The sequence below is a fragment of the Alternaria arborescens genome, assembly GCF_004154835.1.
Source record: "Alternaria arborescens strain FERA 675 chromosome Unknown contig_51, whole genome shotgun sequence".
Lineage (NCBI taxonomy): Eukaryota > Fungi > Ascomycota > Dothideomycetes > Pleosporales > Pleosporaceae > Alternaria > Alternaria arborescens.
In genome coordinates this window covers 55,964-83,353 of record NW_021167906.1, presented here as the reverse complement: position 1 = coordinate 83,353, position 27,390 = coordinate 55,964, and the positions used below count along the sequence as shown (strand labels likewise).

The 27,390-nt window shown below is 52.0% G+C and overlaps 10 protein-coding genes across 10 annotated transcripts; 3 read left to right on the top strand and 7 right to left on the bottom strand.

Annotated features, from left to right (window-relative positions):
• Positions 1 to 677: 677 nt before the first annotated feature.
• AA0111_g11507 (hypothetical protein) lies at positions 678 to 1,459 on the bottom strand (the record flags this gene model as incomplete). Its single annotated transcript, XM_028645381.1, has 2 exons — positions 678 to 1,195; positions 1,348 to 1,459. The coding sequence occupies 2 exons, from the start codon at positions 1,457 to 1,459 to the stop codon at positions 678 to 680; spliced, it is 630 nt and encodes a 209-aa protein (XP_028500903.1).
• A 790-nt stretch (positions 1,460 to 2,249) lies between these two features.
• AA0111_g11506 (hypothetical protein) lies at positions 2,250 to 4,618 on the top strand (the record flags this gene model as incomplete). The annotated part of the gene is made up of 2 exons (XM_028645380.1): positions 2,250 to 2,399; positions 2,477 to 4,618. 2 exons carry the CDS (start codon positions 2,250 to 2,252, stop codon positions 4,616 to 4,618), a joined length of 2,292 nt encoding a protein of 763 aa, XP_028500913.1.
• A 554-nt stretch (positions 4,619 to 5,172) lies between these two features.
• Positions 5,173 to 6,074, top strand: AA0111_g11505 (hypothetical protein; the record flags this gene model as incomplete). The annotated part of the gene is made up of 3 exons (XM_028645379.1): positions 5,173 to 5,430; positions 5,489 to 5,745; positions 5,858 to 6,074. The coding sequence occupies 3 exons, from the start codon at positions 5,173 to 5,175 to the stop codon at positions 6,072 to 6,074; spliced, it is 732 nt and encodes a 243-aa protein (XP_028500914.1).
• A 258-nt stretch (positions 6,075 to 6,332) lies between these two features.
• On the bottom strand, positions 6,333 to 10,668 carry AA0111_g11504 (Multidrug resistance protein 2; the record flags this gene model as incomplete). Its single annotated transcript, XM_028645378.1, has 6 exons — positions 6,333 to 6,359; positions 6,415 to 9,116; positions 9,179 to 10,070; positions 10,121 to 10,263; positions 10,321 to 10,426; positions 10,471 to 10,668. The coding sequence occupies 6 exons, from the start codon at positions 10,666 to 10,668 to the stop codon at positions 6,333 to 6,335; spliced, it is 4,068 nt and encodes a 1,355-aa protein (XP_028500901.1).
• Positions 10,669 to 11,634: 966 nt separating this feature from the next.
• On the bottom strand, positions 11,635 to 13,896 carry AA0111_g11503 (hypothetical protein; the record flags this gene model as incomplete). Its single annotated transcript, XM_028645377.1, has 1 exon — positions 11,635 to 13,896. The coding sequence occupies one exon, from the start codon at positions 13,894 to 13,896 to the stop codon at positions 11,635 to 11,637; it is 2,262 nt and encodes a 753-aa protein (XP_028500906.1).
• Positions 13,897 to 14,556: 660 nt separating this feature from the next.
• On the bottom strand, positions 14,557 to 15,708 carry AA0111_g11502 (putative electron transfer flavoprotein subunit alpha; the record flags this gene model as incomplete). Its single annotated transcript, XM_028645376.1, has 3 exons — positions 14,557 to 15,134; positions 15,185 to 15,353; positions 15,406 to 15,708. 3 exons carry the CDS (start codon positions 15,706 to 15,708, stop codon positions 14,557 to 14,559), a joined length of 1,050 nt encoding a protein of 349 aa, XP_028500902.1.
• Positions 15,709 to 16,159: 451 nt separating this feature from the next.
• AA0111_g11501 (hypothetical protein) lies at positions 16,160 to 18,581 on the top strand (the record flags this gene model as incomplete). Its single annotated transcript, XM_028645375.1, has 3 exons — positions 16,160 to 16,247; positions 16,426 to 16,970; positions 17,025 to 18,581. 3 exons carry the CDS (start codon positions 16,160 to 16,162, stop codon positions 18,579 to 18,581), a joined length of 2,190 nt encoding a protein of 729 aa, XP_028500905.1.
• Positions 18,582 to 19,134: 553 nt separating this feature from the next.
• Positions 19,135 to 20,373, bottom strand: AA0111_g11500 (hypothetical protein; the record flags this gene model as incomplete). The annotated part of the gene is made up of 3 exons (XM_028645374.1): positions 19,135 to 19,660; positions 19,737 to 20,106; positions 20,166 to 20,373. The coding sequence occupies 3 exons, from the start codon at positions 20,371 to 20,373 to the stop codon at positions 19,135 to 19,137; spliced, it is 1,104 nt and encodes a 367-aa protein (XP_028500904.1).
• A 523-nt stretch (positions 20,374 to 20,896) lies between these two features.
• On the bottom strand, positions 20,897 to 21,441 carry AA0111_g11499 (hypothetical protein; the record flags this gene model as incomplete). Its single annotated transcript, XM_028645371.1, has 2 exons — positions 20,897 to 20,927; positions 20,984 to 21,441. The coding sequence occupies 2 exons, from the start codon at positions 21,439 to 21,441 to the stop codon at positions 20,897 to 20,899; spliced, it is 489 nt and encodes a 162-aa protein (XP_028500926.1).
• An 813-nt stretch (positions 21,442 to 22,254) lies between these two features.
• Positions 22,255 to 26,169, bottom strand: AA0111_g11498 (hypothetical protein; the record flags this gene model as incomplete). The annotated part of the gene is made up of 6 exons (XM_028645370.1): positions 22,255 to 22,401; positions 22,453 to 22,586; positions 22,635 to 25,310; positions 25,372 to 25,908; positions 26,013 to 26,043; positions 26,095 to 26,169. 6 exons carry the CDS (start codon positions 26,167 to 26,169, stop codon positions 22,255 to 22,257), a joined length of 3,600 nt encoding a protein of 1,199 aa, XP_028500923.1.
• Between the last annotated feature and the right edge of the window lie 1,221 nt (positions 26,170 to 27,390).

The window sequence follows — 27,390 nt, the reverse complement described above, 5'->3', positions numbered from 1 at the left end:
TGCAATCGGTCATTTCTGCCCAGGTGGCCGCCGCCGATCATCCTGCGCCTCTCCGCTATATGTCAAAGCAACAATATGGATTTACATAGCTGCCTGGCGGAGTCTGATTCAATATTGTCGTTGAGATTCTGCCACCATACCGAGCTGGGTTGCACCCTGGCCCACCGCCGGTTGTCTCAGGGCTGGATGTAAGGCTGGATATGCAACATCACACAACATTGATGCACGGTAATCTCGAGTGTTCCGAGGAACATAACTGAATGGACAAACGAGTTGATTCGCTCAGATGTTCCGTAGAGGTATATCCATTGAGTCGTACACCTGACCTAATCTGATTGTGGGCCTTCCGGTTTGTGAGAGAGTACCGTCTATTAGTCGCCGGGTGGTGCGCTGCTTCCCCAGATGAGCGCGCATGACAAAAACCTAGCCATTGTCGTAACCGCCCGGCATGCGTTCGATGGCATTGACCGACCGGACTTTGTATCTGCCAAAAGGGCAGCAGCAGGTCCAGAGAAGACAGATCGATACCGTTGTTGCAAGTCGCAATGATGTCTCTAGTGCTGGTCGACACGCGTAGTTGAAAATGGCGTTGCTACAGCAATGGCTTCAGCTGACGCAGGTATACCCGTCGCCGTGAAGTGAAGATGACAGCATCCCCGTTATGTCATGCTGATGCTTCAGGTCTTGCCCATAAGCCTCTGCGCTTTAGCAAGCAGAACTGTACTCTCTCGCCCCAATTTCCTCTGTCCATTCGGCCCCCTCGCTTTGGCCATAGTTTTTCTGAAGCGCTCGCGCTCAGCGACTTTCTTCGCACGCTCCTTGTCCGCTTCCTCCCTCGCTCTTTGCCGCGCCTCAATCTCCTCCCTCTTTTTTTGTGCTACTTCGGTCTCTTTCAGAAAGGGCTGTGGGCGTGGTCGCCGCTGCCGTCTCTCGAAGTTCTGCCTGGGTTCTGGCTCGGGTGACTTCTCTTCTAGCATTGCGACGCGATCAGGATGCGGCTCCAAAGTGGGTTCTGGTACAGGCTCGGTAGACGCCTCTTTCTCACTCTCGTTCTCGTCTTCATTGTCGTGGGCAGATTCGCGATCGTAGACGGACTTGCGCGGCGTCGTCGCTTCGTTTTCTTCGCGAGCCTTGAGCTTTGCGTACTGCTTCTTCAGCTTTGCCTTGTTGATGAGGCCTTTCTTAATCTTTTCGACTACACGCAGAGTCAGTAAATGAACTGTATGATATGGCGCGAGCAGATGTGGGTAATCGCGTAGTTGCCTATTGGATCATAACACCACGATACCCTCATCCAAGTTTCCGCTGTCGCAGAAACCTCTGTAAAATCTAGTCGAGCAGACATACTTTTCCGTCTATGGGTACCATCGGGTAGGTTGGCAGGTCCGATAGCAAATCGACTTTTTTGTTTCTTGACAGAAGACTTTGCGTCTCCTTCATGCGGTCGTTTCACACCCATATTGGAGGCTGTGGGTTGTCGGAAAAGTTCAGAGTCGCGGTACTAAGATACTCGCGGAGAACGCGAGCCGATTTGATCCAGCCTTGGCAGAGTGGGGCGCGATGTAGAGCCGGTCACGAGTCCTTCGACCACCGCGACGGGCGATGGACTCATGCCTCAGCTTTGTGCGCCGTCGCATCTATGCACCCAATATTCACGCCTCCCGCGGGGACGTGCAGGAGCATCCGGGAGAGATATTCTTTTTCGTCGTGTGACACGTCGCGTCGGCCAATACCGGTTCGGTGGCACGAGCGACTTTATCAGCAGCGATTAGGAAACTTCCGTCTTGTAACAAAGCTCCCAGCGCGTCATCCGTCCCGGTCCCTGCGTTCCTCCTCTCCGCACCTCGAATTGGGGCGCTCCACGGTGTTTCGTCCTAAAACTGGGCAGTATGACTGTACAATGAAGCGGCCACTGGAGCCAACGCACCCGATTTAAACTGGAAACTCTTACTCATTTCATTCGCCGGGCCAGCAACTCCAACCGCTTGACCTCACTGTCTCCGCCTTCGTCACGACCTGCCTTTTGTGCTCCACGACTTTCACGGTCGCGAACACGCCACTATTCTCTGAGTTTCATTAGATCTCTATACTCATGCTGTTCATTGCAACCATTTGTTACAACCATGCCCATATTTCATGATCCCCATGATAGTCCGCCGACATCGTCATTCTTGCCTCAGGCATCGGTCACGGGCTTTCAGAGAGCAGACACTTCGGGATTCGCTGTAGAGAGAAGTCTGGAATCCGACATGCAATCAGAACCATCAAAAACCGACATGTCCCTGGATAGGGACCCTGAGTCCCCTAGTCAAACGCGCAAGCCATTTATGTTCGGACGGAAGGAGTGGATCGAGAGGATCAAGAGGACCAATAGCCCATCGTGGCTGCAGCGGCAGGGTGTGAGTACCCGGAGACCTAGGGAGCATCTGCAAGGAGTTTGTTAGTCGATGTAGGGAATACTGATAATGTAATATAGGGCGAAGTCATGACTGAATGCGATGCCTCCACCCGACCGACATCGCAAGACCGTCCGGACACACCTCTAGTCTCATCCACCGAGCCGCAAACCTCACGAATCTCTACCCCGGAACACCTTCGAGATCCTGCAGCCGTGGGCCTGGATATCGAACGCCCGCGATCCGCGTTACACTCCGGAGACTTCAGAGAGAAGAGAGCAGGAGCAACATCTGAGAATGACCATTCGTCTTCAGGCTTCCTAGCAACTTCGCCAGTTGTCCCTTGGAATCGCTCATTCCCAACCTCAGCCTTTGCCCCACAACACAAAGACGTCTCGTATCCGGGATCGCGCACCGATGACAATCGTACAGCTGCACGAGCACGGGCGATATCGCAGTCATCGCAGTCACCGTTCAGTTCGTTCGCCTTCCTACCACCCACAAGTCCGCTTGTCCAGCAGGCAAATAACACAGACTTGGACTTCTCCTCAACCCCAAGCTCGCGGCAGGGATCTCGAAGTCCTGACAGAGACCATCGCCGACATACATACTCTCCTGCATCCTTTGATGATTACAAGCCCACCCAGATGGCCCGTTCTGCGACCGGCACTCCAGCTGCTCGGCATCTACGACATAGTAGTTCGATACCATACCAGGCGCATCAACCTCGACGATCGATGACGTTCAATCAGTCTGAGCCTCATTCTCATTCGCAAACGCCGTTCCTCCATGCACGGCGCCCCTCCTTCTCGTCGGAGGCATCTCCATTGCAGCACGCTCCCATGGTTGGGTCTTACGAGGAGTCGATACTACGGGGGCGCATGTCTACTACACCATCACGGCCTCTCGACTTCGTCGCTAAAATTGGAGTACTTGGCAGAGGGCAATGCAAATCAAGCCTCAAATGTCCACCTCATGTCACGGTACCCTTTCCAGCAGTCTTCTACAGCTATAATACAGGCAACGGTAGGATTTCGGATAATGAGCCGAGTCCCTATGTTGGGCATATTGATCTAGAAAATTCATTGCCACCGCCAGATGAAAGCAGTGAGAGTGGTAGACGTAAGCGACGACATGTTGTACCTGCCCCTGATCAAGACGATCTCGATTTCAGGATAAACCTTGGAGAAGAGGAGAATGGTCAGGGTGCAAGAGGGGACCTTCGTCGGAAAGAGAAGAAGAAGCGACGATCGACGTCACCCAAGGCGCCTCCCGGGGGCTCTTATCGTATTCCGCCACAAGGTCAGCTCCAGATCGTGTTAAAGAATCCAAACAAGACAGCAGTCAAGCTTTTCCTAGTTCCGTATGATTTGTCGGATATGGAACCTGGCCAGAAAACTTTCATTAGACAACGTAGCTACTCTGCAGGGCCTATTATCGATATGCCCGCATCATCACGAAAGAATCTGGGCACCGACCGTCCAGAAGCTGCTCTCAGCAATTCAGATGACCCAAACGACCGTCCGATTCTGCGTTACCTAATCCACCTACACATATGTTGTCCTTCAAAAGGTCGCTACTATCTGTACAAAAGCATACGAGTCGTTTTTGCGAATCGAGTACCGGACGGTAAAGAAAAACTCCGAAACGAGATCCAGCAACCGGAGCCCAGATATAGCACGTACAAACCGACGCGAGAAGCACCGTCATTGCAAAAGGCACAGTCAACCGGAGCCCAGCTTACCACGGACCGGGCTTTCCGTCGGCGCAGCGCTGGATGGCCACTCTCGCAGTCTCAGCAAGCATACGGACAGCTGGATGGCCTGAAGCAACACACACCACTTCCTCCCCCAGCTGTCAAGTTCACCGGTGGCACCACCAATTCCTCAGCATCGAGTGGCTTCAGCTCGCCTGTACCAGAATTGCAACCCATACCTTTTAGCCTTGGTCGCCTTGCTGCGATCGATTCGCGGCCTGTTTCCCGTGACCGCATGGATGTTGATCCGAAGAGCCCATTCAGGACGCCTATAACATCACCGAGAGCTGGCGTAAGTAGTTTGAACAATCAGAGCGACGGTACCTTTGAGAAACTGAGCAAAGGCGATGTTGGCTATGGCGGGAATGCATTCTCGCCACTTGGTAGCCCCTCTGGTCCGCCCAATGCAGGTCTCCTGTCGCAGCGACTCCGCGGTTTAGATGTCCAGCGCAACGAGGAAGAGTAAGCTGCCTCACCATCTATGGGTCTATGTACCATTTCTTGTATATTTTGTCTTCCATTAGAATACCCCATGATTCGTTGTACCTTGCATCGGCGTTGTTGGATACTGCATTGGATGGCGTATTTTCCCCTATATACGTTTTTCTACACGTGAAATGAATCAATCATATACGAAGCACCTTTTTTGTGAATAGAAACTTTGCCTGAAAAGCCACCTTAAAGATGCACGCCATACTTTACGATTGAGTCATAACAAGAGATTACACAGGATCCAAATTCAAAGTTGCTTTCATCATGGGTGCAACTTGTTAGAAATGGACACCCTCGTACCATGCGCTCGGGTGCTGCAGCCGATTTATGCGTAGTGCTTGCCGAACTGAAATCTTAGCGTGATTACGATCTAACGTTCGCGAAGAGTGACGTCGGCAATAATTCCGCTTGCAACTTGAACATTGGACGTCATAACCCGAACAACATCTTCAGTAGTTCTAACATAGACATCGCCAACTCCGTTCCAATTAAACCGTCAAAAACATCGCTGCATTCTTCGCGAAAACAATGGCCTCCAAACGCGCCGCCCAGCTGTTCGGCGCCCGCTCTAATGCCTCCGTCATCGGCCAACGGACTACGCGGTTGAGCTTCACCACTGCACGCGCTTTTAGCATTGCGCCTAATTCGCCAACCGCAAATGCTTTGAAGAGCAGATCCGTAGTCGTAGAAAGCGCAGGGAGACTACAGGCTATCCAGGCGCAGAAGAGGTGGCACTCACAAGCGCCAAATGACTTGAAGCAGAACAAACTTTACCAGTTCGACGACGTACGTCTACTTATTATGGGGCCTGAATCCCCTCCAAACCTCTTGCTAATTCACAAAGGTCCTACACATCCTCGAAGCCCCATCAGACTCACGCCTTCTTATCGATGTCCGCGAACCCCATGAATTCGAGAAAGATACTATCCCAACCTCTATAAACATCCCCGTCACATCACAGCCCGATGCGCTGCTACTAGATGAAGAAGAATTCCAGGATAGGTTTGGTTTTCAAAAACCACCGAAAGGGAAGGAGGTTGTCTTCTTTTGCAAAGCCGGAGTGAGGAGCTCGGCAGCTGCAGGGATTGCAAGGCAGGCTGGGTAAGTCCACGTCTCATACCGGAATGCACACCGAAATCCAACTGTGAAAGACAGTAATTTTTTTGAATTGAAAAACAAACAAACAGAGTACGCTTACTGATTCATACGGCAGATATATAAACATCGGCGAGTACCGCGGATCCTGGCTCGACTGGCAGAAGCGCGGCGGACCGGGCACAAAGTCCCCACCAAAGCCTGATGGCATGGGTGAACCTAAGGCCCCTACAACCGAAACAAAGCCTACAGCTAGGACGGGCGACAGTGGGGAAGAGGACCTTGGGCCTCAGGGACAGCCACCATATCCACCAGGGCCCATGGGCCGGCAGTAGATCTGCGATGTGATCTAGGGCTAGACTATCAACAGATCACCTCATATCATTGCTCGGAGGTTGTAAATATGAAAATGAAGACTGCACATATGACTGGTTCAAGATCACTGCACAAGCATATTGTTATGATGACATTATGGTATTATAAAGGTAGAGTGGAGCTGGCTGCAACTATATGGCTTATCGAAAGAAAGGGAATGTCATCAAGAGAAGGTAACGAATGCGTTTACTGCGTGCCGCAATCAACACCGCTCGGTATCATCGGTCTAGCGCTTGAGCCTGGCACTGTTCAATAGTTAGCGTTTCTCAACTCGTGTAAGTAGGTCAGTCGGAAACTCACCATCTGCCAATAGACTCCCTTCTTCCTCAACAGTCCCTGATGATCGCCCCTCTCCAACACCTTTCCACTACCTAACACGAAGATAATATCCGCCTTCTGGATAGTAGCAAGTCGATGAGCGACAGCAATCACAGTTCGTCCACCATCGCCAGCGGCGCGTTCAATCGCCTCTTGAACCAGTTTCTCAGATTCAGAGTCCAGAGACGACGTTGCTTCGTCTAGCAAAATTAGTTTTGGTTTCCGTAGCAAAGCTCGAGCAAGACTAAGACGTTGTTTTTGACCACCAGATAGAGACATGCCTCTTGGTCCGAGACGCTGTGCGTATCCATCCGGCAAGGACGTGATGAAGTCGTGGATTTGAGCGTCGCGACACGCTTGCTCAATATCTTCATCCGTGGCGGTATCAACAGACAAGGCGACATTTTCTCGGATTGTGCCTTCGTAGAGTGTGGGTTCTTGACTGACGAGACTGATCTGTTTGCGGTACTCTGAGGGGTCAAGGGAAGTGATGTCTTGTCCATTGTAGAGAATCTGACCGGACGATGCGTCGTAGAAGCGCTCAAGGAGGGAGATGGTGGTTGATTTGCCGCAACCGGATGCACCTACCAGTGCGATGAACTGGCCAGGCTGGACTTGCAGGCTGAGGTTTGACAATACAGGCACCTCTCGACTTTTGTAGGTGAAGTACACGTTTCGAAACTCGATTCCCACCCCTTCTTCTGGTTTACTCAGTGGTGGGTACGATGGCGGCGAAGCGTTCTTCTGTGGACGCATACTGATGATACGGTTAGCAGCACCGGTCGCTTGCGCCATGTTTGGGGCGAAGGAAAAGAATTGACCTGCTGCGATGGCACCTTGAACAATAGCTTGGTAGATGACGAAGAAATCGACGGTGTCGTACTCGCGGGAGGCCAAGAGGGTACCGCCATACCAGAAGGTAAGAGCCATACAAGCAAGCTCAATACTGTCACTCGCCGCGAAAATCAGGGTACCATACTTTGCACTCGAGAAGGCCGACGCAACGTGGCCCTTGAGCAACGTCTCATAGCGGTGACCGATCATGTCTTCCATGATCAGACTAGATACGGTGCGGAATGCACCGACAGCTTCAGCCGCGAATTGACTGCTATTCTCAAAGACCTTTGCATTAGTCTTATCGAATTCAAGCTCTAGACGCACGCGAAGATACCCAGCAGCCAGAATTAATGGCAGTGCGGCAAAAAGACCAACCAGTGAGAGCTTCCAACCGTATACGAAAGAGATGATAACGCAGCCAACAACGTTGACAATGGCAATGCCCGCCAAGGACATTTCGGTCGCCATCAGCTGCTGGATCTGTGTCGAGTCCGAACTTAGCCTCGCTGTCAGAGATCCGGGGCTATGTCCTTGGTCGTCAAAAAACGCAATGCGTTTGCGTATGAGGTTATCAAGATACTCTTGTCGATACTGCTTCGTCACCATGACAGCGATGAGATGACAAGCCGATCCCATGAAGAAGTAGGAGAGAAAAGTACTTGCAGCTAGCACACCGAACATGCCGGCCCAGAAGTTACCCTGACTAACGAGCTCATCCACTGGAAGGGTGAAGACGTTGACAACACTTGCAAAGATGTAGGCTTGCAGTGGGTAGACAGCACCGCTAGCCAAAATACCGAGGACAGCGACGGTGTATAATATCCAATGGTGGCGTTGCTCGTAGAGAAGACGTCCAAAGCTACCGAGAAGACCTTGTTGTTTGTATTCCGGATCTGCTGCCGCTTCAGATATTTGATTGCTGTGTTTGTGCTCCTCGATGATGGTGGTATCTGTGCTTTTTACCTTCTCGAGTGCATCGACATCAGCGTCCTGTTCAGCCTCCATTGTGATTTCTTGTGCATGAACTAAGCCGTAATAGACACCCGCTTCTATCTTCAACAGCTCTTCGTGGGTGCCTTGCTCCACAAGCTGGCCTCGACGTAAGACGACGATCTTGTCCGCTCTTCTGATGGTGGAGAGGCGATGCGCGATGACGATAGTTGTTCGATTCTTCGATACGCGATCGAGAGCTTGTTGAACGATACGTTCTGTCCGTACATCTATAGCACTAGTCGCCTCGTCTAAAATAAGTATAGCCGGCTGTTTGATGATACTTCGCGCGATGGCAACCCGTTGTCGTTGACCGCCAGACAGCTTGATACCGCTCTCTCCCACCAATGTCTCATAGCCTTCTGGTAGTTTGGCGACAAACTCTTCAGCATAGGCTTCGCGACATGCGTTTTCTACCATTTTCATCTTGTCTTCTTTTGGCAGGTCTTCGTATTGGGTGCCTGTCAGACCGAATGCCACGTTGTTGTATAGAGTATCGTTGAAGAGGAAGGGCTCTTGCTGGACCAGGCCAATCTGAGAGCGCCACCATTTTAGGTCGACATCCAGTAGATTGGTATTCCCAGTCCTGATGTTACCAGTGCAAGTGTTTGGACCCAGCTCAGGCTCATCGTCTTTGCTCTTGTCATGTTCGACTGCTTCTGTGGATGCTTGTTTGTCTTCGGTCTTCGGTTCAGCTCGTTTCTTAAACCAGCTAGGCTTCTTAGAGCCACCGTCCTTAGCTTTAGGTGCGTCGTTGGGGGGCGACAAGTGGTCTTGGTCTGCATCAGATGGAACCGTGGCTGTCGTGCCTGACAGGTCGTACCATCTCTGTACCAGTCCTACAATAGTAGACTTACCTGAGAGTGGGAGCACAAAATCAGTAACGATCAGACGGACTCGAATGGTAGAGATCACTTACCACTTCCAGACGGGCCGACAATAGCGGTGACTTTACCGGCCTCAAACTCAAGATCAAGGCCCCCAAGGATCTGAACATTTGGTCGGCTTGGATACGAAAAGGCAACATTATCGAAAATAATGTTTGAGTTTGCCGATATGTCAGGCTCCTTTACTCCAGCAGTATTAGGGACGGGGGCATCGATTGTGATGAACAGTTCGGTAGCCGCAGATGATGCCTTCGCGATAGCGATGATGGGGCTGACAACCCGGCTGATATTCATGATCGCCATCATGACAGAAAATAGGACCACAACTATGACCCCAATGTCGCTACTCTTGCCCTCTGAGTACTGCTTGATGCCAAACCAAAAGGCGATAGCGAAAGTGCCGTACTGTCCAACCATCAAAGGCGACATCATGAGACCCATCAAAGGCGCAGCTCTACGCTCATTCTTAGCAGCTTTGTCTAGCAAACTTTCATGCTGCCTTGCCAGTTTCGCCTCTGCTCCGAAGGCAGCAACAATGCGAACTGACGAGAACATCTCGAAAGCCATAGCCGAAGCATCTTCATGATGCTTCTCAGTGACCTTGTGTATCCGGATAAAAGGTGGTACTAGGGCACCCGAAATGATGAGGATGAACGGCAACGAAGCAGAGGCGACTACAGTAAGCAGCGGGCCTTTAACGAAAGCTACCACATAAGCTCCGATGACGAATGCGAGAGATTGGAAAAGCATAGCGAAATGCTGCGATATGGCCAGTTGAACTGTGTTGGAGGAAGTGGTGATTCGCGTGGAAACTTTGCCGGGGCTTATAGTGTCTATCACACTGACGGGTTGTGCAAACAAGGCTCGTAGGTAAGCTAGGCGAAGTGCAGCAGAGATTCGAAGACCACTGATTCGGATAGTGAGCTGTATCAGCGTTAGTGTATTGATGGTTTATCTGAGACATATGTCTGTACCATTGCTATGTATGACAACACGAACTTCGCGATGAAGAGGTAGAGGAGAAACAGTGTAAGTCTGTTGATCTCCGCTTGAAATTCGCCAGCTGTCATAGTAGTCCCAGGAATAAAGTAGTTGGTAAAAGAACCGACCAGTTGACCTAATCGCAGTCAGTATCCCTTAAGTGTATCCCACATCTAGTGACGTCGGATCATACCGAAGACAACATTCATCAGTGGAAACGTGACTCCCGAGGCTATTGATGTGACACAGCACAGAAACATGAGCCAGAAGTCCAACTTGGATCCGTACGAGAAGACTCGCTGGCCATGTTAGCGATGAATCACGTCCAAGGCGGAGTACATACGAAGTAGTTCTTCAGACCTGCCTGTGGTACTTTCTTTGCTTTCGTGGAGCTCTCTCCATCTTTCTCTACAGCCTCAGGGGCGCCCTGCTTTTCCTCGGTCCCTGTCTCAAGGATTTGAGTAGCGAGCGCAGCATTTTCTGCTTCAGCATTGGTCGTTGGTCGAGGTGGCAATCGACTGTCTGCGATATTAGAATCCATGACTCCGCTCAAAAGGGTGAAAACAAAGTTGTAAAGAACATGAGCAGAAGAGAAGAGTATACAAGGGTAGCAGAGGTGGTTATGTAAACGAGTGAACAAAAGTAGATGCCTGATGATGCGGCTGCCGTATAGAGCGTATCCTGGTCTACAACGGCAGAAGTGGACCTACATGCTCCGATTCGGCACGTACATCGCAAAAAGACGGAGTGAAGGTGCGAGGTAAGGATCCGCAAGCAGGATAATCTCGAACCATCCTTCGCATGGGCGCCTTTGGGGGCTGAGTTCGTACGGACTTGGCGCAACGAACGACTGGCGGCGCTAACTGGCATACATCTCGCTTCACCACAGTTCTTCCCAATCGAGCGAATACCTGCGAGCTGAAAGGGGCAACGCGCGTCTGTCGTGTTTCAACGTCCAGAGCCCTAGTCAATGCGAATAAGAAAACTCGGCTAAAAAAGAACGCTCCTCGCAAGTTAAGCCGGAATGGATCAGGCATACGAGTGATGGGTGAAACTTACCTGGAAAGTCGGATGTTACTTGCTCTTCACATTGCCCTTGACGGAAGTCGGTGCCCGCAAGTCCGACGATACATGGAAAGGTTGTGTTCACTACCTACAATAGCCGACACCAACCTACACCGGTTCTGGCAATAGCCATGGCCAAGATATGTATTTAAGCGCGCCTGCAGAAATGACATACTGACAAAGTGGTCTTACATGTATACATTCCAGGCAACACCTTGGCTGTCGCACCTGCAATGACCAGCTCGTTCAAATGGTAGCAATCGCATTCATGAAGAGATTCTAGGAAACATCGAAATAGCGTTAGCGTTCGCTATAGATTGGCGACGCAGGCGCGCAGGGCCAGAGGGACGCGACACGGTTATTTTGCTCCTCCATGAATGTCGATGCCACCTCAGAGCACAATCGAGTCTTAGATTATCAATGAATGTAGTATACCTTCTTGCTAGCTTTGCAGCTCGTCCAGTCCATCTCTACCACAATACTCCGTTTCCATCTCCCTTATAGCTTCTATGTTGGAGTTTCCCCTCGCAACCTCCTTCCTCCTCTCTAACCTTACCAAACTCTCGATCAATCGTTTCATGAGCCACTCACTTTCACTGATCCCAGATACCATGGGACTATCATCTCCAATCCAATCCCAGTTGACTAGGCCTTCTTCGTTTTCTTCATCAAACGTCGTTGCACCGCTTCCAAGATCACGGTCCAGGCGCTCTGGACTGGTCAAGCGAATAAGTTGCGTGAACTCAACCCACTCCTCATACGTATAGCGTTTTTTATCGGTTTTCAGATCGAGAGAGACTTTGTGGATGGAAAGGGCGAGACGACGAGTAAGAGAGGCCCGGGTGGGGGGGTTTGTGATGTCAGTCTCGGCTTCATTGCCGAGAGCAAGAACAGTAGGGTGGCGAGTCAATTCCAAGTCGGTAGCTTCTTCGCGATGTTCGGGGTCATTCAGAATGTCTTCTCGGTTCTGGAGGTCAGAGGAGGTTGCAGAACTGTCCTCTGATCTTGGATCTGCGATGCTGAAGCCCCTGATCAGCCTCTTCTTTCTCGCTCGGTACTCTGTCCACTGCTGCAGCCATCGCAGTAGCCAGGGATGCTTGTTCAGGAAAGAACGCCAGATACCTGCTTTAGGTAGTACCGTAAAGTCAGCGAGCTCGTCGCTCCACCTCTTAAAATTGGCAACAACCGTATCCCCTAGATCCGAAACCAAAATGGTCATGGTCGGCACAGCTATCAAGCTCCAGATGACGAAGAAGCAGCGCCCAGAATTGGATCTCGGTGCCAAGTCTCCATAACCAATAGTCAACAGACTGACATAGCAGAAATAGAGTGACTGGAAGTACGTCAAGTTCAGCGTTTCCTCTTCGGTCACCCAGAAGACGACCGCGCCAACACACCAGAGAATTGAAAATGTAGTGACGGACCAGAATAATGCCATCCAACGCTTGAACTTCTGTGAATCGGCCTGGATTTTGCGCATAGCCTCAAAACGATCCTTCTCTTCTTTCAACAGCATAATCTTCGGTTTAGAGGAGGCTATACCAAAAGCATGAGCAACACGGGGAATAGTTGATGTATGCTGAACTGGTTCGCCTACAAGCGTCCTGAGAGGCCGTGGCTCAGTGGGTGCTGATATCCGTGGAAAGCCAAGTTTACGTTTCCGGATCAGGTGGTGAGCTTCGCGCTCACGATGTCGAAGATCAAACGAATTGGTAACTGTACGTTCTGCGACACGCTCGCGCATGCGATCAACATGCTTCTGGACAATTTTCTCGTCCCCAAGCTCGCGCACCGCTGTGTAAAGCGATGAGACGATGAGAGCTAGCGTTATTGTACCGCCCACAGAGTACGGAAATACAATACCCCTAGTGACGTCGGTCGTGGGTACCAGGTCGCCGAATCCAACAGTTAGAATAGTTGCGTCACAAAAGTAAAGAGCGTCGGCGAACCTCCAACTGTCTTCGCCAGCATCTTGCTCAAGCTTCGCAAAGATTGCTGCGCCGCCACCTAGCCAGATGAAGAAGGCCATAGTCTGTAATATGAGTGTCCTCTGACTGTCGCTCAATGCGAAGTTCTCTGGATAGTGACCAAGAAAGAAACCAAGCATGTTGACCATGAGAATCATGGAACAGATGGTGTAAAATGCTGCAGCCGCAATCGCATACCAAAATCCTTGCGTATACCCTTGTTCCGGTCGAATGGGTGGTTGGTAAGTGTTCATGCATATCGTTATTGCTATCAGAAACGCGGATGAAAGATACCATAGAACGACTGTAACAGGTAAAGCAATAATGTAGCGGATCCTCTGTGTGAAGTTGAGGAGAAGGAAGAGGTTTCCAAGAAACCCGCAGATGAGTGAAGCTACGTTAATCCAGTAGCACCATCTCGGGTCGCCAAAAGGTACACCTTCGAAGTCCGAGACTCGGACGCCATCGATGATGTTTTGCTGCCTCCAGGGGGTGACGAGGGCAGCTATCGAGCTTACATTTGCCAGTGGACCGAGAGTTGCAGCAAGCAAAGGGATTCCGGTGCTGGCAAACCACCAGTCACTGTCCTGCCCTTCCCATTTCTTCCACACGTTCCACCATCTTTTCCGTTTGCTGTTTTTCAAAGACTTATGCTCTTTTCTTTTCTCCTTTTCTGATCGAGACGTGTGCTGCCTCAAATCGTTTGCTTGCTCCGGTTCTTCTTGTTCATGCGCCATCATCGGTGCGATGCAACATCGGACATCGTCAATCTACTATGTTAAATGTCTTTAGTGTCTCCAAATATGGCAGAAACCGTCCAGAACCCAAAATGAACCTGGCTTTATTAATAGCACAAGGATTCGAGATTTGTGAAAAGCCGGTCAATATGTCCGGTAAGAATGTACGCCGATGACTAGATGCTTAGAAAGTGGCGCTAGGCGATGCAAGTACCTATTCAAGAAGCGTCCACGGCTGGCGGGTAGATACGGAGGAAGATGTGAAAAACGAACGAATAACGACTGCCTTACGCAGCGAAGTCATGGCCACGCATCTGACCCAAGTCTCCAGCAAGGCCACGCGATTGACTACTCGGCTATCGCGGCGTGGTGGAGACCGATCGTGGGTGCGTGGGTGCTAGTGCCGATCAGCCGTTGACGCACGCCAAGCAGTCATTGACTAGGGATACTTAAAGATCCAAAATTAAGAACTCACATGCTATCAAGGACTGTCTAGAAAGCGCAGGACGTGCTCGTCTACTTCATTTCAAAAATCACGATGAGGTATGGAAACCTGTCAGCATGATACTCGCGCCTGAACGCCCGAACAGCCCATGTTGTTCATCTTATTGATTTCTTTTCAAACTATGTACAAACATGTATGTATGGCACGCCCAGTGCTTACTGCGACTTGAGCTTCTCGGTCAACTCTGGGACCTTTTCGAAAAGATCTCCAACGAGACCGACGTCTGCGACCTGGAAGATGGGTGCCTCGGCATCCTTGTTGATAGCTGCAATAACCTTGCTGTCCTTCATGCCTGCCAGATGCTGAATAGCACCAGAGATACCAGCACACAGGTATAATTGTGGCGCAACGTTCTTTCCAGTCTGGCCTACTTGTAAACTGTTGTCTGCAAAGCCACTGTCGACCGCTGCTCTTGATGCACCGATAGCCGCACCGAGCGCATCTGCTAGTGGTGGCATGAGCTTGTCGAACTCCTCCTTGGACTTCAGACCACGACCTCCCGAGACAACTTTCTCTGCCGAGCCAAGGTCTGGACGGTCGGACTTCTGGAGGTCTTCGGATATCCACTCTGTCGAGCATTCGGCCTTGGGGTCAATGCCCTCCTCCACTGTTGCGTTTCCGCCTTCGGTCTCGGGCACGGGGAATGCGGTGCCTCGGACGGTGATAACCTTGGTGCTATCCGACGATTGAACTGTCATGATGGCGTTACCAGCGTAGATCGGGCGGACAAATGCTATGATCTGATCAGCACCTCTTGGTAAACTATACAGGATGCTCACTCACTGTCTTCACCTTCAATGCCGGTAATGTCTGATATTTGCTGTGTATCCAACAGCGCCGAGACACGTGGCATTATGTTCTTTCCAAATGCTGAGTGACCGGCAACGACGTGTGTGTATCCACCCTTCTTGATGTTTTCAACCAGGAGTGGCGCATAGTTCTCAGGAAGACACTGCAAGATGCTGTCAGCCCTAGGACACCCAATGCCGCTTTGGACAACCGACCCTGTCATATGCTCCATTCTCAACGTAGATGACCTTCTCTACACCCTTTGACTTGGCTGCCTCATCTGCGGCCGACTTGACCCCACTTCCAGCGACGAAGGCTGTTATTGAGCCTCCGAGTTTTGTTCCTGCCGTGATGGCGGCCAATGACTGTGATACAATCTTTCCCTCCTTTTGCTCGAGAATGGCGAATGTTGACGCGAACCGTGCGAAGGCCGAGTATTGGGGTACGACGGTGGGCTGCGACTGCCGAAGCTGTGTTCGCGCTGTGCGGAGGGCGGACTGACGTGCGGCGGCGAACATGGTGGGCGAGAATAGTGCAACGCCACTAGAATCGAACAAGACGCAGAGTTGGAAAAAAGGTGAGGTAGAACGCCTCGTCCAAGAGTGGTGAAAGTAGCCCAAACGGCGCGGAGAACTATGACCTCGGTTTGACCAGGTTAGTTATCCGGCACTAGCCCTTGCATGCGGAGCTGCAGACTGGTCACGTGAAAAGGCTGCTTGCTCCTTAGTGCTCTTTTTGCTTAGGCGTTCGAGAGCATCGCGAACTTCAGACGCGACATCCACCCACCCATCGCAGCCGCCCATCCCCGCCTTCATTCAACAACGACCACGCTGCGACACGTTGATCACGACACGTTGCGGTCGCGCACTCTTTCTCATCACCGGCGTCCCGCGATTTCCCCTTTGCAGTGCCGCATAGCGCCTTCCAGCTCCCGTCGCATCGCAACTGTTGCATAGCACTGCCTAAGCCATGGCCGACGACGCGACAGCAGGCGCAACTGCGCGGGACCCAAGTCTTACTGGAGAGGGTGCTACAGACGTCAATGCGCTCGATCAAGGTAAGTCAAATCCCCATTCCAAGCACCACGATGCCAATCCCCAGTCGCGTCAACAACATGGACGGCTGGCTCAACGGCGATTATCTCGCTGCCATTCCCGATGTCCCTGCATTGGAAGACTCGATGCGAACACCCGACACCCCGGATTCCGGAGATATCAGCCCACTAACTTCCATAGATACCAACATGCTCGAAGACGCACCCGCCAAGGAGTCTTCCAACGAACCCGCAACTGCTACGCCAGCACAAGTATCAGACAACCCCTTAGACGCACCTGATGGCCCACGACCGGAAGCCGAAGACGCCGATGGCCAGGACGACGAGGAGATGGGTGGTGTTGAAGATGCTAAAAAGGAGAATGGCGAGGGCGCTGAACCTGCGGATCCAGAAGCACAAGCAAAGGCCGACCTACAGTCGGCGGCACGCTCACACTTCGTCACCCAGACATATGCGACCATCATTCCCAGCTACGCAACCTGGTTCGACATGCGCTACATTGACTACCGTGAGCGCAAAGCCTTACCCGAGTTCTTCAACGGCCGCAACCGCAGCAAGACGCCTGCCGTATACCGCGATTATCGTGATTTTATGATCAACACATACCGCCTAAACCCGTCCGAATACCTCACAGTAACTGCGTGCCGAAGGAATCTGGCAGGTGACGTTTGTGCTATCATGCGCGTACATGCTTTCCTCGAGCAGTGGGGATTGATCAACTACCAAGTAAACCTTGCCGCTCTAGCATCACTCTGAAGCCACGGTTAACATTCTCTCTAGGTCGACCCTCAAGAACGCCCATCAAACATTGGCCCACCTTTCACCGGCCATTTCCGTGTCACCGTTGACACACCTCGCGGACTGCAACCTTTCCAACCTGGTCCAGGCTCCAAAGTTACAGACGGAAAGCAGCTCACAGCCACCGACCGCGCCGCGAGTGCGCAGCCCACCGCCAAAAGCGAGACCAAGTCTCTGGCTGGACGAAACATCTACGAGGCCAATGGCAAAGAGGCTTCCGCAGAGCCAAAGACCGCTAACGGTGAAGGTGCTGCGAATGGCCCCGTCGACGTCAAGGACCTTGAAGCTGCTGCCAAAGAGCCAATGAAGGTCATCAACTGCTTCAGCTGTGGTGTCGAATGTACCCGTGTACACTTCCACGAGACGAAACCTTCTGAGCAACCTGGACAAATGAAGGCCGCAGGTGGTCTGAAGCGCGATCTCTGCCCCAGGTGTTTCGTTGAAGGCAACTTCCCATCTGGTACGTCTTCGGCAGACTTCACAAAGATCTCCAACCCGGACAACTCGGCAGCGGCCGAGACAGAAGAGAAGTGGACGGAAGAGGAGACTCTTCTGCTACTTGAGGGCCTAGAGGAATTCGATGATGACTGGAACCGTGTTGCCGACCACGTCCAGACGAAAACCCGCGAGCAGTGCGTGATGAAGTTTCTGCAGCTCGAAATTGAGGACAAGTACATTGAGGCGGATCTACCAGAGTCACAGTCTGCAGCCCCTTCAACCAAGTTCCTGCGCGATTTGGATTACCTCAGCGAAGGCCGTGTACCCATCCACCATGCCGACAACCCAATTCTCAGCGTTGTCAGTTTCTTGGCTGGTCTTGCACCTGCAAACGTCACAGAGGCGGCTGTAGCGTCAGAGCGTAGCGTTGGCGAAATGAAGCGCATCCTGCAAGAGAAGATTAATAAAGCCCCAACTGCACCATCGGAGAAGGGCAAGGAGAAGGAAGGCGAGCAGTCTACACCCGCAGCAACTGCTTCAGACATGAAGCCAGAAGGTGGCGATGCCATGGATGTAGACCCTTCCGCCGATTCGACCGCTGTAGCCACCAGGGAATCAGACTCGTCAAACGCCAACCCCCTGGCGACCCTCCCCTTCGCTCTTTCTGCCGCCCGTTCCTCAGCACTAGCATCGCACGAAGAACGCCACATCACTCGCCTCGTCTCAGGTGCAGTCAACCTTCAACTCCAAAAGCTCCAGCTCAAACTCGCACACTTCAACGACTTTGAGAAACTACTTTCCGCCGAGCGTCGTGACCTGCAACGCCGTCGCCAGCAACTCTTCATGGACCGTCTCAACTTCCAGAGGAGAGTCCGCGCATTGGAAGATGCTACCAAGCGTATCAGCAGCTCCATGGGCGGCCAGGGTCTGCCTGGTAGCATGAGCAATGAAGAAGCTGTTCAAGCCCTGACTGAAGCTATGAAGATGTTCGGCGTTGGCAAGGGCGAGGATAGTATGGGTGTCAAGCGCGATAGCGTGGATGCTGATGTTGCTCAACCTATTGCTGAGGGTGCCGAGGGCTACAGCAAGGTGGAGATTTAGAAGCATCTCAGCGCGGACGATGTGTATGAGACGAGTGTCTATGATTCAAAGTCTGGGTGTGCATATGAGATGCTTCCGTACTATCGACAAGGAAGAAAGGACGAAGATGTCGTTGATAAGGGGGAAGACGATTGGGGCAAGTCAGAGGCATACAAGCGTCAGGACAGTATGACGCCTCAACTTGGGATTGACGCTTGTTGGGTTCGTTGGAAGGTGTTTTCTGGCGTATAAACGAGTGAGTGCCTGCAAAGAGTCATGCTAGATGGCCTGATATGTTGAACCTTCCTGTTTTTCTTTTGGCAGACTCCGAGTCCTGCTGTATAGTAGTTTCTATTATCAAAGACGATGCAAATTATTCTCCAAGCCCACAGAACCCATGGTATGAAAGTGCTTGAGTGTATGATGAGAACTATATATACTATACATGAGTTTTCCTAGTCGTCAGTAGCAGGTAACGTAAGCCTCTTCCTCTCCAAACATGCTGTACAGGTAGTATAATACAATGCCATCGCTTTCATATCACGTCTCCATCCACACATACCCTACAAGTACCCTACTTCCTCTCTAACTTTTCTGTTCCCTTCGCATTCTCGTCATGCCTAGCCTTGGGTACCATGCTCTCACTCTCACTGACAGGTTCTTGGCTCTTGACCTGGTTCTTTGCCTTGTTCGCCTTCTCGGTATCGCTGTCACCCTTTGGCTTTTGCTTGCTCTTCTCCTTCTCCTTTTCGCTATCTAGGCTGCTCATGTCTCCCCTTGCGTCATAGATTGGGTTGTGCTTGGCATTTGGCTTATATTCCTCAGGGACTAGGCTGTTCTCGTGTGGGGTGTGAGGCTTCGAGCTACGCTCACTAGAAAACTCGCCCTTGGCTGAGGCGGCATGATCGTCGGCGGCAGGTTGTGATCTGGAGTCGGACTGCGCGTTGGAAGAGAAGGTGTCTGATGGCGGGGCAGAAGTAGGCGAAGAGCGGGGTTGTTGTGTTTCCGTGGAGGTTGTCATGTCATCTTCCTCGTCGGCATCAGAGTCTAGCTCTGAACCGTAAACTTCAGGGTATTCGCGGAAGCAGTTTTGCATGTCCCTATGACGCGTAAGTCATTCATCCCATAGTAAGTCTCGCAAGCTGTCGAGGCTCCACTGTCATGATGTGGACTTACTTGAACTTGTCGATGCAGTCCATGCCCTTGGGCTCTTCGGTAGAGTACACAAAGCAGCTGAAGGCTGCCTTGAATTGCTCACCACAAGGCCCATGAGCCATACCGCCCAAACATGGGCAATCCCAATTGATCTCGCCTGTCTCTGGGTTGAATGCGCCTTGTTGATCTGCCTCCTCTTCGAGCCCCTCTATGCCGCCCTGGCCATCCTCTGAAGGCTTAGCATTCTGTTGTGCATTCGCAACCTCCTTCTGCTTTTGAGCGTCTAATTGTGCCTGTACCGCTTGTCTCCGCTTGCGCTCTTCGGAGATAGATTCGATGGTTGGGAGGTGTTCGGATTCGACTTCGGTCTCTGGGAGGGCTTGAGCAAGTTCTGAAGGCAGGATTAGTTTCTTTCGTCCGGCTACACCGTCCACCGAGGTCCAAACATACGTCTTGGCTCTTCCGCGAAAACATCTGTGGTATTGTAATAGTATATTATTGCTCCCGCAATACCGACTCTCGCAACCAGACTCTTGAAACTTCTCGACTTTTGTGATGGTGGAGCGGTGCTGAGGTACCGTCTGGCCGGCGCGGCTGACCGTAGTGGCGCGATCCGCAGCGCTGGACGCGCAATTAACCGTGGGGCTGCACGAAACATGATGCCAAAGGACGTGAAACAGAAAGAAGATGTTAGGAGAGAGTCGTGGCGGATGTCAACGGTCCATGCAAGTGTCGTCACTACGTAAAAGTTATGGGACCTGCATTTCTAAGCGGAAGGAGCAGGGATCTGCGTGGCTGGAGATCCCGGATCACGTGGAAGAACTTTGAAGAATTCTGGTCATCTCGAATACGTTTGCCATGATGCCTGGAATCTGCTCGTGTATTGCATTCTGCCGACATACTGAGGAACATGTGCTTTCAAGGTAGTGTAATCAATATGATGTTCGAACGGGTATATTGAACGTTGACCTCATATATACAAAAGTGGACTGATGGAAGCGTCTCGCCTCAAGACCGAAACCGGGTAGAGACCCTCTTGCTTGCTGTATGGTACCGCGAGAAAGCAAAAGTAACATAGCCAAATTGGTACAGTCCAGATGATCAAGATCTCAGTACGAATTTGTTGTATGAAAACGCTATTGAAGTGAAGTGCGAATCTGAAAAAGACGATTGAATGGTGTCTATTTCGGGGGGTTGCGCTTGAAGAAGTACCTGTTAAAACGATTAGCACGCAAATCCGTATAGCGGTTCTCTTGAGAGTAACATACTGGCTGACATAGTAGTCGCCAACACCAAACAGTCCAATGACAGCAGCCCATGCTGCGACGACCTTGCCGGTCAACTCGCCGCGAACATACTGCCTGTATGCGCCGAATCCAACAATGCCACCAACGACGGCCAGACCGACCGCATTGCTCAGCACAACCGGGTTATCGGCGTTTTTCTTCACCTTCTCCTTCGCGGCATCCTTCTTTGCAGCAGCCCGTTCTTTGACGTTCTTGACTTCTTCCTTGATTTCCTCTTCGCGTTCGATGCGCTCAGCCTGAGTGTCGGTCTTGATTTCTTGCGACTCGTAGTCGGAGGGAACGGAAGAGATGTGAGGGCTGTCTACGTCGACAAGGGAGTGGACGCTATCATCAGAGGCGTGCTCGACCTGGGGTTGAGCTGGGGCGCGACTGTGAGTACATGTTAGAACGACTTTACAGCTCAATTCCTTGAAGCTCATTGCTCGTGTTTTGAAGACCGTGGGGTACCACGGCATGCTGCGAACTATCCTAAGCAGTCGCCGTCGCAGAAAAACGACTTCAAGAAGATGAAAAGTATGACTTACGCCTGTCTTTGAGTTAGCATTGACCCAGGTTATGCAGTGCTCTTGACAGACTTACCTCCTCGGGGCTCTGCTTGGGGCCCTTGGCAGCCATCTCTGCGTAAGACATGATGTATGGAGGGGATAGTGGTTCTGTAAGGGGCAAGGGTTGTGTCGTGAAAAGGCCGAGTGCGTGGTTTGCAGATCAGTCGAGGAGTACCGGGAAACTATGGGAAGTTGATGAGCGATCGTGTGAGACCGGAAACAGGCTCCCTCACATGCTTGTTCGCTTAGTGGGCGGTAACCGACGACGTCATCCTGAGCGCGTTAGCGGCGACGTAGCGAAACCGCCAAGCACAGGAACAGCACATCCTTGTGGAGCATGTGAATGATCACAAAGTCTAGGTCCCGGCCCGCATGCGTGCAGAAACTATCATCTCAACTATTCATTATATACTGCAGCCTACGCTCAATTGACCAAGCAGAAAAGGCCCAAGGGTATAATAACAATTTCCATCATTTCCCTCAATATACACCTCACGGCCCTTGATACAGACAGGATCCAAAACTGTGCAGGTTCGTATGGTACACGAAGACAAGGACAAAGCAACTCTTGGAGATCGGGCCCGTAACGCCCGCTGTAGATACACATGCTGAAAATGGAAACGCTATAACAGAAGGATAAGACGTCTTCAACTACCATGGCAGTGTCTTATGAGCAAATTGCTCATCTCATTCATCGCCAAACACTGTCTTGTAGTTTTCCAGTAGAGCTTGTACGGCGACGCGCTGCTGTTGCACATCGGTGAGTTCGCGCTGGATGTCCATGGGCCGCATGATGGTTGGCGCGAAGACGACGGCGACATTGAGTGGTGTCATCTGTCAAGTGTTAGTCATCACGCATTTGGAACGCACACTGTGTATACATACCAAGTTGTCGCTGGCGTGTTGTATGACGCGCGACAAGTGGAACACAAGGAACTGTAGTGTATCACGGTGAGCCTTGGGAATCTCGTTCACAGCGGCAGACAAAGCTTTGGCTTGAGCATTCGGCTCCTCAAGTTCTGTAGATTCATTAGCGCTTGCTTTATCTTTCAAGGGCGTGTACTTACGGCCCGCTTCCAGGAACTGATCGTAAACGTCATACGTGATCAACGGCACAGGAAGCCTGCGGAAGTAGTTCTTCAGCGCAGAAGTGACTGAATGAATGTCCAAATCAGGGTCTGAGATATCGTGCTCGGTGTCCGTCTCGAAACCGCTACGGACTTGGTTCACCTGAGAAGTTCCTCCACTCTTACGATATATGCCTTCCACATCCATACCGCGGAGCTCGACCTCTTCGATGCATCGACTGACAATGCGTGGAATCATCTGCCGTTCAAATTCACAACGTGCAGTCAGATCAGATCCGAAAAGCACGGTACTGGCGTCGGCAGCAGCCAGGTTAGCAGTACTGGTGTTGTTATTCTGCATGGGCCTGAAGCCAGCTTGGGGTGGTCCGCCTGGTCGAACGTTTCCGGGCTTTCCACCGAACCAGCCGCGCGGAGTTCCTTGGTCCATAGTATCTCGACTCTTGATGGAACTAGACATGGACATGGATGCGATGTCAGGCCCGGAGTGCACGGATCCATACGGTGTACCAATGACCTTGACGTTGTAGTCCTCCTGCTTCTGCTCTGAACCGAACGCGCCCTTGAAGCCCTTGGTGACGTTCTTTGTAATGGCCTGCCCACCCTTCTTCCATGTTGAAAACTTGGTAGGCTTTCCAGTCTTCCTGATGTTGACAACCTGCGGCTGAGCGACTGTCGCCTCAGTATCGTCATGGAGATTGGCATAAGAGTGCTCATGGGGTATTGGCTGTGTATCTACTGATACTTCTGACTTGCCGCCCTTTTGCTGAGCGTTGTATATGCCTAGGCCATTCGCAGCCACGTCAAGGTTCTGCCCAGGCTTCTTGTTGTTCTTGAGATTTGTCTGTATGTTGTCCACCAGATCCCTATTCATTGCAGAGAGTCTGGTATTAGCAGCCGTAAGCGATTCGTACTCCTGGAAACCTTTGTCTTTCATCTGTATGAGATTCGAGATCTCTTCTGTCAAATCCGACCTTTTCGTAATGAGGTCTTCTATTTGATTCCCCAGATTATCTTTCAGTTTCTGCAGCGAGCCTGCAAACTCTTTAAGAATGTCTGACTTGAGTTGGTTGATCTCAATGTTGCCCTGATTGCTCTTGGCTTTCTTGAGATGTTCAGTCATGATCTCTAATTCGCGAATCACCATCTCGCGTTGCGTATCCAAGACTGCCATTGTGTTTCGCTTCTCTCTCAGAACCGTGTTCGCTTGTTTGATGTCGGCTGCGCTGTGCATCGATTCTTGTAGCCCATTCTTTTCAGCTTCGAGCTCTGCGATCCGCTGCTGAGCGCGGCGCAGCTCGTTTCGCAGATTGACGCCTTCTTCTTTGGTATCCGGCGAGGCAACTGTGGGGCTGCTAATGTCGATCGAGCCGTTCGTTGGCCATTTCTTGTGACCTCGCGATGTGACAGAGCCACGATCACTGAAACTGCGTCCATGCTTAGAGACAGCGTTCGAAACTCTCCTGAAGACTCCGGTCTCTTTATCATCTCTGCCATCTTGGCTTCCAAGTAAGCGCGCGAAGTCCTCGTCCATGGAGAAATCGCCCTGGTGGCTATACCGGGGAAGGCCACCAGCACCGTATGCTTCTCGAGATGCTTCGCTTTGGGCACTACTGATGGATTCATTTGTCTTGTGGTGTTGTACGGTGGGCGGTTGTGGGGGTGCGCGTGGAGACGTGAATGTGTCAGTCGAAGGTTGTGCAGGACGCCCACCTGAACGCGCGGGAAGCGCAGGCGGATCTGATGGAGTTTTAGAGGATGGCGAATCCGCAGGACTGAGTATACCAAGCCCCGCGTTGAGATTCGCACTTGCTGTGTTTGTGGATGATGTTCGCTCGGGATGGTTGAGGGTAGGCGTGGTGGGTGACGGGCTAGGTCTTTCGTTTCGCGAAATGGGAGCTGATGGCTTCAGAGCCGAGGATTTGAGCGAATCGCCACGCGCAGGTCGTTCTACTACAAGGTTGGATCCGAACGACGATTCCGAGGTTTGCGGTGAGTCCTGCGAGCCAAGTGGTGGGGAAGATGTGAATGTAGGTTCAATCAGCGGGCGGCTCAGCCGCGCAGACATGGTGTCGTTCTTGGAGGAAGTAGGCAACTGCATTCGTTCCTGGGGCTGTGGTGACGGTGTTTCGTCAGAGTCCTTGCGTTTGGCCTCGGCCTTCTTATTCTTTGGAACATCCTGTAGCTTGAAGGGCTCCGCAGCTGAAGGAGCGGGAGAAGCGTGCTGACTCCTCGACCGGGGCTCAGCTGAAGGCGATTCGTTAGAGCTGTCCTTCTTCTTCCTGAGCGTCTCGACCAGTGTGTCTGAAGGCTGTCTTCCTTTTTCCTGGAAAGCGATGTGCGGGCTCTGGGTGGTTTGTGTTTGGCGTCTCTCTTTGGAGGCTTCTCGGGAGCTGTTTTCCTTCAATTTCTCGCGATGATCGCCGGTAGGCCTGCTGAAGTAGTCGCGGCCGTTCTTAGTGGCGCCATTTCCACTGGACTTAGCTCCTAATGCTTGGTCGTTGAAGCGGCTAATGGGTCGGCCAAGTGGTGACGGGCCTGGCGCAGGGTTGGGGTCCAGAGCAAAAGGTAAAAGGATACCGTCGTCGCCATTGTCTACAAGTTCTGAACGCGTATTGCTGTCTTTGTTGTATGTTGTTGCGGGGAGCGTTGTGTTATCTGTGAGTGAAAGTGTCAGCTAGGCATAGAAATTGGCGTAAGCCAGATGATGTCTACGTACCCCTTCGTGAAATATCTCCAATTGGCGAGGCATCTCGCCTAAAGTTGGATGATGAATCGCCCCGTCGTGGCTGGGGGGGCCTGGGAGATACGTCGGTCGTGGTGGGTTCCGAAAAGACATCGGATGGCGTGTCGAGGTCTGGGGTGAAGGTAGAGGTCGCCTGCTCTTGGGGAGGCAGAGCAGGCAAGGATTTATCTACCTTGGGTGCGACTGAGGGTGGCTTTTTAGATTTCTTACGCCGTCGAGCCATGAGCGACTCATGGCAAGACATGCAGAAGATACCCTGTGAAGTGCGGGCATAGCGCAGATTCTCAATCTTGCGCTTGCAATTCCGGCACCTGAAGCAGTTGGCACAGAAGGCCTGGTCGCCGGTCAAGATGGCCAGATCCTCGATTTTGTTCCCGCAATGGTTGCAGCTGTATGTGCAGTTATTGCATATCAGAGAGCCGTCGCCGAGCAGCAACAGGTTCGCATCCGAGTCGAGGAGGGTGCCGCACGTGTTGCAGCGGAAGCAGTCGATATGCCATCGGTTTCCGGCTGGGCAATGTTAGCATACGACATGCTCGGAAGGTGGTCTGGGGGGGGGAGTGGTGGTGGGAGGAAGGCGCGAGGGTGGAGGTGTCCCAGCGGGGAATACATACCGAGTTCAAAGGCCTTGCCTTCCTCGAGGATCTAGACTGCTATGAGCGGATGAAGAGAGACTCGCGGGGCGGCTGGTCATACCTCTCCGCATCCCTTGCACGGATATACGACCTCGTCCTCGATCGGAGACTCTGGGTAGGCCCCGGGACTCTCCATGGTGTGCTAGCAATGTATGTGTCGGTGAAGGAACAATGGTGGCGGGCAGCGCGAGTGCTGCCGCGTGGTTGTCGCCGGGCTTGTGCAGGAGCTGAAGGGACAATTCGCAGACGGGCAGCGTCGTGGACGTCGTGGTTCCGCAGGTCGTCTGGGCGATCCCAAAAGTTCGCTCCACGGTACCAGGCGAGAGAAAGGTCGAGAGTGGAAACGGCGCAAAAGCAAAGTCAACAGCCGGAAGGAGCGTCGGTGCACTGGCGAACGGCTTCTGTGCGCGACGAGGGCTAGTTAGTCGACGAGACAGCTGCACCTCACAGGCGTCGGTCCCCTCAGGCGTGTGGTGGTGTGGAGGTGAATAGCCAATGGGCGGGTTAGTGCGCTTTCAGGGTCCTGAGAAAGATACGCGGCAGACGAATCCATGCGACAAGGGACCACATGCGATATCAAGTGAAGGCCTATATCAGCCTCTGCGAGATTTGGCCCTGCCTCCCATGGACTGCTAGTTCAGTGATTACTTGCAGGCCGTGGTTGAGGCGCTTAGCAGGTGCCGCACTTGGGAACACGACTATGGAATTCCAAACACGTCCCAAGGCGAAGACGCAAAGTGGTCAGCTTTCGAGACCGGGCTGCGACTCCAGCTCCACCACGCTATTACGACTTGCGCAAAGGCCCTGCCAAGCACACGCCATCGCAGATCGTGGGCGCCTTGCTCGACAACGGCCCGGTAATCACTTTTGCTGCGCCTATAATTTATAAATGCGACAGTCTTGCTCGGTCTGGATTCATCTCTGCCCTCTGGCAGTACGTAGCATGGAGCCTGTCTGGCGGTGTGGCGTGGCATATACTTGAACCTTCCATCTCTCTGACCACCTTCGACAAGGCGACATGACGGTCAGCATCACGAGCCTGATTAATAACACCAATTCTCTCCGCACTAATCAAAGAACCGCTCGACAGTCTTCCCAGCTGCCCAGAATAGCTGACGCAATCTGAGGCCTTTCCCCTGGCGCGCCTCCTTCAGCGTCGACATGTCCGTCATCTGCGCTGCACACATGTCTAGCATTAGATCATGCAGGAACGCGGCCGCTTTGGTGGCCTACCACTAACTTCAACCACTTGATGCCTGACAAACATGTGCACACCCGACAGTGTCGACCGCGTGTTTCAGCATCGAATGTCGGGTGAGCGCACCTGCCTCACGGAAAGTACTGGCGACCTCGAGAG